We start from the raw sequence: 10,981 nt of genomic DNA, 5'->3' as shown, positions 1-10,981 counted from the left end.
TGCGCGCACGGGGCCCCCGGCTACCCCTCCCCCGCCCCCCGCGAGGTCACAGGTGTCGGGGCAAAGGTCGACTAGGGCGCCGGCCCCACCCTCACCAGCCCTCCGCGGGGCCGGGGGGGTGGGGCAGGGCGGGGCCGGAAGGAGCGTGCAGCCGGGCTTGCCCCGCCCGTCCCGGCGCCGTTGCTCGCGAAGTCCGTTGGGTCCGTTAGTCGGGACGCGCGCGCGCGCGCCCCCGCCCTCCCGACTTCCTCAGGGACAGCCGCGGCCGCGCGCGCGCCCCGGCCCGCTTCCTCTCCCCGACGGGTGCGCGCGCGCGTGCGTGCGTGCGCCCGCCGCCCCGCCAGGCCCCGCCTCCCCGCCAGGCCCCGCCCCCGCCGCCGCCTCGCCGGCCGCGCCCCGCCCGCCGGTCAGTCACGGAAGCCGAGGGCCGGGAGCCGGGAGTCCGGGAGCCGCCCCACGCTCAGCGCCCCTCGCCCCGCCGACGCCCGCCGAAGCCGAGCCTCTCCCGACGCCGCCGAGATGTGAGTGGCCGCCGTGGGGCCGGGCCGCCGAGCCCGGGGGCGGGGGGCGGGGGGCGCCCCGCGCTGGGGCGTGGCCGGCCGGGTGGGGGAGGGGCGCTGAGGCGCTGGTGTGCGCGTGCGCGGCCCCGCCCTCCCGGGCCCCGCGGGCGGCGTCGCACCGGACCTCGTGACCCCATGGGGGGGCGGAGAGACTGGAGCGGGTTTCTAGTGCCTTCTCCAGCTCATTTTACAGATGGGTAAACTGAGGCAAGCAGGATGAGGTGAGTTGTCCAGGGTCACGCAGCTAAGGCAGAATTGAACCTCAGCTCTTCCCGACGACCCCTGCTATGGCACCTTGCCCCTTGTGCCACTGAGTTGGTCAATATGCCAATAAATACTATTAAGCATTTTGGATGATACAAAACAGACTCTGGTTTCACAACAATTCGAATTCCTGTTGAGGGAGAGCACCACGAAAATAACCTTACTGTCTAAGAAAAAGGATCGACTCTGGGTTGGAATGGTCAAGGAATAACGTTTCCTTCAAAGCAGCATTCTAATGCCCCTTGTAGGAGAAATCCTTTCTAATTCTCTCCCCATTATGGGCAGTTTCTTCTTTTTCCAATTATTTGCGATTACCTTATACACATTTTGTAGTGATGTGATGGATCTCTACCCAGTAGAACCTAAGCTTCTCGAGGGTAGGTATTATTAAATTTATCTTGACTTTGCATCCCCAGGGAGGACCTTAGCTCAGACACTTTTCTTTTTATTTAAGATTTTGCAAGGCAAATGGGGTTAAGTGGCTTGCCCACTTGCCCCCACAGCTAGGTGATTATTAAGTGTTTAAGGTCACATTTGAACTCAGATCCTCCTGACACCAGGGCTGGTGCTCTATCCACTGCACCACCTAGCTGCCCCACAGACACTTTTTTAAAACAAAAATTAGGGGTGCAATAAACATGTATTGAATTCAAGGGGAAAATTTGAGCTTGGCCTTGAAGAATAGGCAAAGTCAGAACTAATTAAACACTTGCCCCACTTATCCACCATTTAGTTTAGAGTGCCCACCCCAGGTGTTCGCAGGAACTATTTGTACCTGACCTGTGGTAGAGCATTCCAAGTTTGTATTGGTCTGATCAGCCACTCAGACATAGGTGATGTCATTTTGGTCATCTTCAATAACAAAGGATGAGAACCAACCATTTAGTGGCAGAATGAGTTCAATAATCACCATTCCTGAAAATCAGATTCAGAAAAGAAAGAATAATTGTAGTAGATGAACTCGGCTGTTTTCCTTAATGGAGATGAGGTGAAGTATTGGTGCACAGCTCTTAGGCTTAACTATGAAAATACCCTGAACCCATATGAATTGATTTTCTTCTTTAAAACTAAGCTCATTTTCTTGCCCTATATCATGTACTGGTGATTTTATCTTTACATCTCTCTGAACATCTTCCCTTCCTATGATACTGCTACTGCCTTGGTGCAGACCCTCCTTACCTCACACCTACACTATTGTAATAACCTTCTGGTTGACTTCTGTCTCATGTCTCTCCCTTCCAAACTATTCTCCCCTCAACTGCCAGTGATCTTCTTAAAACAAATCTAATCATTTCATTTCGCTATTGATAAGTTCCAGTGGTTCCCCATTGCCTCTTGGGTCAAGTTCAATTCCTCTGTCTGGCCTTTAAAGCTCTTCATAACCTAGATCCTATTACCTGTCCACCCTCTGTGTACCTTACTAGTATTCACATGTTCTCCAATATAGTCACATTGACTTCCTCATTCATCCTTCAGCCAAGATTCCCCATTCCCCAGTTCCATGTCTTTTCACTGCCCATTCCCGATTTCTGGGTCTTTTCCTTCAAGCTAAAAGCCTCCCTTCTATAAAAATTGGTGATAGTCTTCCTTAATTTAAGAGTGATTCCTCTCATTTGATCAGGGGTGGGAAGGCTTTTTTCTGCCAAGGGCCATTTGGATATTTATAACATCATTCATGGACCATACAAAATTATCAATTTAAAAAATTATCCTGCTATATTGGTCAAATAATTAATTCACCCCCTAAAAATCATAGATTTATTGAATTTCTAATCCCACCTGCAGTCACCCTTGGCAGCACCAGAACAGATGATTTTGCCCTCCCGGATAGTCCCTGTCCCTGCATTAGATCAAGAACTTGAGAGCAGGTGATGTTTTTTTGCCTTTGTGTGAATCTCCAGCACTTGGCATGGTGCCGGGCAGCAGTGTTTGTCCTTGTTCTCAAAGAAAACCATGACCTCAGGATGGTGATGCTATGTTATGCTCAGGAGTTAAGTGGGGAAGCTGTGCAAAATCACCAGATTCACTTTCTTCTCCAAAACTTTCTGGGTCCAGTGACTAGAGATGGATCAGGATGGTCGGAGATGGCCCTGCATGCAGTGCAAATCTTTTAAAGCTAGGTCTTTCCCAGGTCATAGTTAGACCAAAGCAATGCCCATCCAGTGATTTAGGTTAGATAAGACAGGCCAGGATTGACCTCTTTAAAAAAAAAAAAAAAGAAAACTAGTGAGGAAGTTTGTAAAAAAAGAAAAGAAACAGCAAAAGCCTCTTTTATATAATCAAAAAAAGAATCAACCTGAAAGGGGAAGACCCTTAGAAGTTTCTGTCTAAATAGAAACTATTTCTATTTACATTCACTCTGAATCCCAGAAAGATCCACCTCTCAACTAACCCCTCTCCCACATTGTTTGGTCCCTGACTGGTTCAGACTCTGATGAGTCACCTGACTTTCCTAAGCCCAGTTTTTTCATCTGCAAAAAGAATACTTTTAGAACCTACTTACTCCCTTGGTTTGTTGTAAGAATCAGGTAGAAATAATGTATAGCACAATCTCTACCATTAACATTAGCTACCATTATACTGAAGAAATTATATAAGCTTCTGAAACTAGGAAGTTAAAAGCAGTGCCTTTTGGGTCATGGTACAATATAGAATATGTTGAGTCTAGGCTAGCTCTCTGGAGAACTTAATTCACAGTATCTTGGGGAAATCTCAAGGAACTAAAAGGTTTTTGAAGAAGTTCACTGGTTACTATCAAAAAGATTATGTTTGAAAGAAAAAAATTAAAGAAGTTAGTATTCCATTGTAGTTTCTCTTTACTGTGTTGTGCTAGGAGATCCAGAGTTCTTATCTAACTCAGATTTGCACTTTGTATTTCCATAGGGCTGGAACCAGTCACCATATTTTATCTTAATCATAGCTTTGAATAGCAGCTATAAGCAACCAGTTTAGGGGGTTCATTATTTGAACTAAGTGGGACCTCTCTATATTCTCAGGTATAAATTTCTTTTTAAAATGTTGTGATTTGCTGATGGTTATAACATTGTATGTTACAGGTCAACAAGTGGGCTCCCTACTTCTGGGGCTGCCTCTGGCAGCAACCGCCGGCTTCAGCAGACACAGAATCAAGTTGATGAGGTACCGCTTTGGATGGGGGGGGGGGGAACAGGATGGGACTGGTCACGGACCACGAATGGAACTCTTTGGATGGAAATTCACAGTACACTGCAAAAAGGCCATGGCCATCCATGGTTTCTAACATCTCTGATCTGGGCAGAGACAGACACTCCCTAATTAAAGTGAATCAGTTAAACTCAGAGGGGAAAAAATTCCCTGAGAGCTGTCAGCCAAATTATCCCTTCCCTACAAGAGTGCTGTAAAGACTCAGTTTCCAGATGTCCTGCCCTGTGGATGCACAAATTGCTTCTCTGGGGCAACTCGCAATCAGTCATCCTGTGCCAGACATCATGTTAAATGCTAGGGATATAAAGGCAGCAGGAATACTAACCTCCATGACTGAATTTGAAAGACTGATCAAATAAAATACAGGGGGTTTTTCCCCCTCAGGATTATAGAACAAACAAAATTGATTATTATAGATCTCCCTTTAACTTGATGTTTTGAGTTTTTAAAAAGTCTTTGACAATGTTTGCAAACTGTTCTTGACCATTGAATCCTGCTTCAGGCACTAGTCCTTCTGTGACAACACTAAAATCCTTTCACTTCTTGGAGCCTCAGTAGCTTATTTGTAAAATGGGGTGATCTGGATATAAAGTGCTTTTACAAATCTTTAAAGTGCTAGTGTGAAAAGAATTTGTAGAATCTTTTCCCATCAAAACAACAATAATAATGGGATTATTAAGTTATTGATAATTTATCAATTATTACATTTAATAATAATAAACTATTTTGTTAGAATTGGGTGTATTAGAATCATAACAATTTTTTTTTTTTTTACAAACTGCTGAACCAAGTTTCTCAGGCCTTTGCAGGACCAAGAACCTAAGAGAAGGACAAGATCAAGCAATTTATTTGCTGCATAAATTATACAAAGGAATTATTTTCTGTTAAGCACCTGCAGGAGGGGATATTATAATACAAACTGAAAAAGACATTTTTCCCCAAGCTCCTTTAGATATTTACAAAACAAGATGTGACTATTGCAGGGTCCCAAACAATTCAATTTTAATTGCTGCAATTATAGGAATAATTAACTTTTAGTTTATAGGTGGGTGAGCTGCTCCCTTCTCTGCTGTTTGTGTGTGTGTTTGTGTGTGTGTGTGTGTGTCTGTGTGTCCGTGTGCCCTTTAGCTGATCAAGTTTTTAAGCTTATTTACTTCCACTATACTAAGTACTTTCATAAAGTTTTAGATAAACCTGTTTTATAAAACATAGCTCAGTAAATATGGTAACATGAAGGCTTGATAATCTTCTATTAATTCTGAAAAATCATTTTCACTCTCAGAAACTCTAATTCTGTTCTATCACTCTTCCTTTCTAATAACATTGTAATTGTTCTTTTCTTTGGAAATGTAGTTGAGATCTTTTACCAAAAGTAACAAAGTTTTCCTGAAAAAAAAAAATTGGGAGGGGAAATGCACTAATTGATTTCACAGGGAAATTCTATTTGGTCTCTAACTTTTGTAAACCTCTTGGTTTAGGTAGTGGACATTATGCGAGTCAATGTGGACAAAGTTCTGGAGCGCGATCAGAAACTTTCTGAGTTGGATGACCGTGCTGAAGCACTGCAAGCAGGGGCTTCCCAGTTTGAGACAAGTGCAGCCAAATTGAAGAGGAAATATTGGTGGAAGAATTGCAAGGTGAGGTCACTCCCTTTTTGACAACTTTGTCTACACGGATCCTATTCTTCAGTGAGAATCAGTTCTAGAGGGTTCTTCATTTATACAAAGGTCATAGACATGGCCTTTGTGAATCCAGTGGCCCAGAAAAGATGACTTTAATTGCCTTCCTGCCAAAAGTATTTGTAGAGTCTACACTTAAACTGCCCATCAGTCCCAAAGATGAGTTTCATAGGCAATACGAAATCAAAAGGTCCTGCTGACTTCCCCAGGGACCTTTGACAAATGACCTTCCGTACCTTGTTGTACTCATTTGTAGAATCTGGGGTTGGAATAGAGGATCACTGAAGTCTATTTCAGTTTGAAGTTGTCCTATGATTCCCAAAGTGTTTACAAATGGTGTGATTTAGTACAGGACTGAAAGAATCAGAGACATTGGCTTAAGTCCTAATTCCAGAATGCCTGAAGGCAAATCACAGAAATCTGTTGAGCCTCATTGTCCTTATCTGTTTTAAAAAAAAGGCTGGGGGGAATTGGGTTAGATCATATGTAAGGTTGCTTCCATCTTTTATAGCACTGTGAATACTCCCTCTCAACCTTATAGGCTTGTCAGGAGAAAAGTGTTTTGTACATTTTGAAGTGTTATATAAATGGTGAACATCATTGCTGTCTTTTTCTACCCCTTTGTACCAACAAGAATTCCCCATATTCTGTGACAGGCTTATGTAGAACAGAGTATTCAAAACCCAGCAGAAAATTCAGGGAATCTGGCAGAACTAAAGGCACAGGGTACATAGTCCACGTCAGAGATGGAATGATCAGTTTACCACAGAAAAGACCACAGCATGCTTGGCAGAAGATTAGAAAGTAGCCACAAAGTAATAGTGGTCAAAGAAGATTTAATTTTTTTCAGAATTACCAAATGTACCCTTATAAGTTTTGGAGTCCTTTTTGTCTTTTTGCTTGTTTGGAAAGTTTTACCCAGATGAAGTAGTGATCTTTTCCTCACATGGGGGACCCAGGAATATGAGTCTCTTGGTACCCAGTCAGATATTAAATAAACCAAAACAGGATCCTAAGTACCTTAGAGGTCCAGAGTCCATCTATCAGGAGTGCTTGAAAGTCTTATATTTTATTGAATGTCCTTCCACCACCCCATCCCTATAGGATTATACTCAGTTTTGCTGGATAGGTGGTTCTAGGTTATAATCCTAGCTACTTTGCCCTTTCAAATGTCATTTTCCAAGCCCTCTGATCCTTTAATGTAAAAGCTGTTGAATCTTGTGTTATCCTGACTGTGGTACCATGATATTTAAATTTTTTCTTCCTAACTGCTTGCAGAGATTTTTCTCCTTTACTTGGGAGCTCTGGAATTTGGCTGTAATCTTGGGAGTTTTCATTTTGGGATCTCTTTCAGGAGGAGATTGGTGAATTCTTCTTATTTTACCTTCTGGTTCCTAGGATCTGGACAGTTTCTTTGATAATTTCTTGAAAGATAATGTCTAGGGGCAGCTAGGTGGTGCAGTGGATAGATAGAGCACAGGCCCCGGAGTCAGGAGTACCTGAATTCAAATGTGGCCCCAGACACTTAATAATTACCTAGCTGTGTGGCCTTGGGCAAGCCACTTAACACCATTGCCTTGCAAAACGAAAAAAAAAAAACAAAGAAAGATAATGTCTAGGCTTCATTTTTGTTCATACCTTTCAGTTAATCCAGTAAATCTTAAATCACTTCTCTTTGATATATTTTCCAGGTTGTTGTTTTTCCAATGAGGTATTTCATGTTTTCTTCTTTTTTTTTCTTCTTTTGACTTTGTTTTATTATTTCTTGATAAGAAGTTATTAGCTTCCTTAATTTCTTTTCCAATGAGTAGAACGATCTAATTTGTCTCTTATCAGGATGTTTCACTATTGTATGGTATTCTTCAGTAAGCAGGATAATCTCCACATTTGAAGTTGTGGAATGGAATATGTTTTGTTACAGATGTGGGCGATTCTGATTACTGTTGTGATTGTCATCATCATTATCATCATTGGTGAGTGCATGTTCTCGATATATAACATCCCAAAAGTCTTAGTTCAGTTTTAAGCTAATAAAGCTTTTCCTTCTCTTCTCTCTCTGTCCCCTCTTGCCTCTCTTTCTTCTCTCCTCCCTCCTCTTTTTTTTCTTTTCTCTTTCCTCACCCCTCTTTCCTCTCCTTTCTCCTCTTCTTTTCCTCCCTCTCCTTTTTTTCTTCTCTCAACCCATTTCCTCCAGCAGTGTTTAACCATATTATTATTCTACTGTTACTATGTAATTAAATTTGATTTATTCTTTTAGCTAAATCTTATTTCTTGACTTCAGTCAACCCTTGATCTCTTCAATGTGGGTATTTTTATCTATTTCTAACATTGCTGAATATTTACATTCAAGCTGATCTGACAAAGTCCATTGCCATTTTTAGCCTAATAGTTGGAAATTGTTTAGAGAAATATGTCTTCTAGACACTGTTTATTCTGCAGATATTAGTGAGTACCTTCTTTAAAAAGAAGTTGATATGAATGAAGATTTTTTTTTTCTGGAAAATCTTGACCAGCTTTATTTAGAAGGGTATTCCCAAAATGGAATTTTCATGACTTCTTGTCAAAAACTTAATCATTTAAGCCAAAGTATTAATTTTAGATAAAAATTATGAATTTGAATTACCATCTAAAATATTATTTTCTTTTCTTCTTCTATCCCTTCCCCTTGTCTTTTAGTGTGGAGTTTTTCTTCATGAACAACCAATGAAGCTCAGGCCTGTGCTTTGAGAAATATCATCAAGTCTTTTGACTTAAGCCTGCTGTATTATCAAATTTACATACTGTTATATATAAAACAAAATTATTTTTGTTGGTTTTTACGTAAAGTTCAATTTATAGGAAATTGTCTTTAGTATATATATATATAATACGCACACACACATATATATATACACACACATATAATACTCTTAATTAGAAGTGTCAGTAGCTCAGCTCATATTTTGTACAGTGCCTTGATAAACTTCCACATGGGCTGATGAAGACTTCTTAAGTTGTAGAGTTTCATGACTTAGAAGAAGTAATGTTGCCATTGACTTTCTAGAAACGGGGTTAAAAAAAATTTGTTAAAACATGCTTTCCTCTTCATATGAATCTCATTTTCTAATCTACATTTTAACCCAATGAATAATCAGATGTACAATGTGTGCCTTCCTAGAAGAAAACTAACCTATTGCTTAGCACAAATCTGTCACATTGAACAGGCTGTGCCTTATTTTGATATTTTTCTGATGCCTTATCAAATAACCCACTATCCTTTGTAAACACTAGTGAATGCTTCCCTTTGTGTTTCATGTCTGATAGTGAGACAATGTGATGGTGTCATTCACCTTTACATTGACAAGAGGACTTCTGAGTCATTGGTGATGATGTTTGCTTTCCCTACCACTGTGACCTATCACTTTAACCAGAAATAATTTCTTTTAAAACATGACTTTTAAAAGAGTACTGTGGATAGTACCAAAATTTATATTTTTGCCAAAACATTAAACTCCAGTAAAGAATCTCAGCTTGTTTCAGTTTAAGGCATGTTTGCCATATCTTAAGAAAGTGCCAAATGGAAGTCAGAGTTCCAAAAGAATTAGAATATTGATATTGCATTGTCTCCTTCAAAGTGTTTGTGCTTTGTGTTTTGCCCTAAGAAGCCAAATTAGAAGTGGATTGGAAGCTGTCTGCTCCTCTGCACCTCCACCATAGTCTCCATCTACAGTGTTTTATTTGTAGGCTGCAATATGAACAACCAACCACCCTTGGCATGTCCTTAAGAATTATGTGTGAAACAACTTTGTGGCACCAAATCAGACCATTCATGACTTTAATGGTTAGTTGTTCATTTTTGTTGTTATTCCCAGTTCTCCCTCCAGTTTCCCAAATCAGACTTCTAAATTATGCTTTCTTTTTGCCCTTTGAGGTGACCAGTGGCACTTTTTACATGGAAGAGATGCACAGAAAATTGGAATTGTTCATATATATCCAGTTGTGTATCCAAAGGGTTGCTTTGGAAATAACTAATGTTATTTATTTATTTATCAGTTATTTCAGATTTCACCCATCACACATGCATCAGTTACACTCCTAAAATACACTAAGTCTCTTTTTGTGTCGTAGCACATGATCTGAACAGGGGATTATATGGATAGACAAAGTAGCCACAAGAGATCTTAGGGCAAAATTGAGATCTCAGCATAATGTGACTCATTGTTCTGAAGTTGCTATTCAGTTTGTTGCATATAACACAACTTAAGACAAAGAGCAAATGAGGTTTAAGTTTAGTTTTTTAACACCTGTTTTTTCTGCTATCACTGAAATATTTTATCTTTATATAGAAACAACTTGTCCTTTGTACAACTCTAGTGGGAGGACAACTGTCAGTTTACTAAGCATCACCCTTATCTTTACAGAGATTCCCCTGTCTGGTTGTCACTCCAACTCTGGTGCTCCTTCCTTTGCCTTGGCATCTAGCCCTATTAAACCCACCAGTTACTGCCTTAAACCAGGAATGCCTTGTTTGTCTCTGACCATGTGTTTTAAACTGAGGCCCTCCCTTTCTGTAATGTGCTAAATAAAATATTTATGAATGTAACACTTGTCCTTGTGCTCTTTGCAAGTTGTAAACTGGAATTTTTGTGCGACAGCTACATCCTAGAAATGGATTGCCCTATCCCTTCTGCTTTCATCTCCTACTCCCTGTTCCCCCTGCATTCCCCTGCCTCCCCATTGTCTGCTTCCATTCGACTTTATAGACCCAAGTGACCCCCATCCAAGTAATATCAAAGATTCACAATAGCATTTTAGAATTAGAAGGAACCTCCACAGTCAGCTGATCGTTCTATATACTGAAACAATCCCCACTATACCATATTCTGATTGTTGGGCCCCTACATTTGCCACCTGTCAAATTGCATTACTCCAGATTCTGGCCCCTGGGCTCAGGCTGAACAAACCTCATCCCCCTTTCACATAGTTGAACACAGCTGACTTGGACCCCTTGAGTCATTGCTTCTCCACAGCTAAGCATTACCGGTTCCTTCAGCTGGGTCTATATGACATGATCTTGGGCTCTTTGACATCTTGGTAACCTTTTTCTGGTCATAGTCCAACTTGATCAGCTGTCTTTAACTGGTGTCCAGGCTGAATATGATGCTGTGGGTTAGGTTGACAACCGGTGTAGAGATGGAATAAGCATCCATGAAAGGGACTATCCTCCCCATTAATTTTGAGAAAACAGGCAAACAGGTTAAATGATTTTCCTGTGGGTCACATAGTATGTGATGAGGTAAGATTCGACCTTGGATT

At 41.1% G+C, this 10,981-nt stretch overlaps 1 protein-coding gene across 3 annotated transcripts; it reads left to right on the top strand.

Annotated features, from left to right (window-relative positions):
* Positions 1–439: 439 nt before the first annotated feature.
* On the top strand, positions 440–10,268 carry VAMP3 (vesicle associated membrane protein 3). Of its 3 annotated transcripts, none has more exons than XM_074218565.1 (5): positions 440–521; positions 3,881–3,962; positions 5,486–5,644; positions 7,608–7,659; positions 8,363–10,268. In XM_074218565.1, coding segments are annotated over exons 1-5 (315 nt in total). In that variant the 5' UTR covers positions 440–519; the 3' UTR covers positions 8,383–10,268. The 3 variants fall into 3 exon arrangements, with proteins under 3 accessions (XP_074074666.1, XP_074074667.1, XP_074074665.1); XM_074218564.1 differs by lacking the exon at positions 440–521 and adding an exon at positions 686–781; XM_074218566.1 differs by lacking the exons at positions 440–521; positions 7,608–7,659; positions 8,363–10,268 and adding exons at positions 658–781; positions 7,523–7,607.
* Positions 10,269–10,981: the final 713 nt, after the last annotated feature.

Source organism: Macrotis lagotis, chromosome 1, assembly GCF_037893015.1.
Source record: "Macrotis lagotis isolate mMagLag1 chromosome 1, bilby.v1.9.chrom.fasta, whole genome shotgun sequence".
NCBI lineage: Eukaryota > Metazoa > Chordata > Mammalia > Peramelemorphia > Peramelidae > Macrotis > Macrotis lagotis.
The sequence above is the reverse complement of the archived record's forward strand: the minus strand, read 5'-3'. Positions and strand labels throughout refer to the sequence as shown.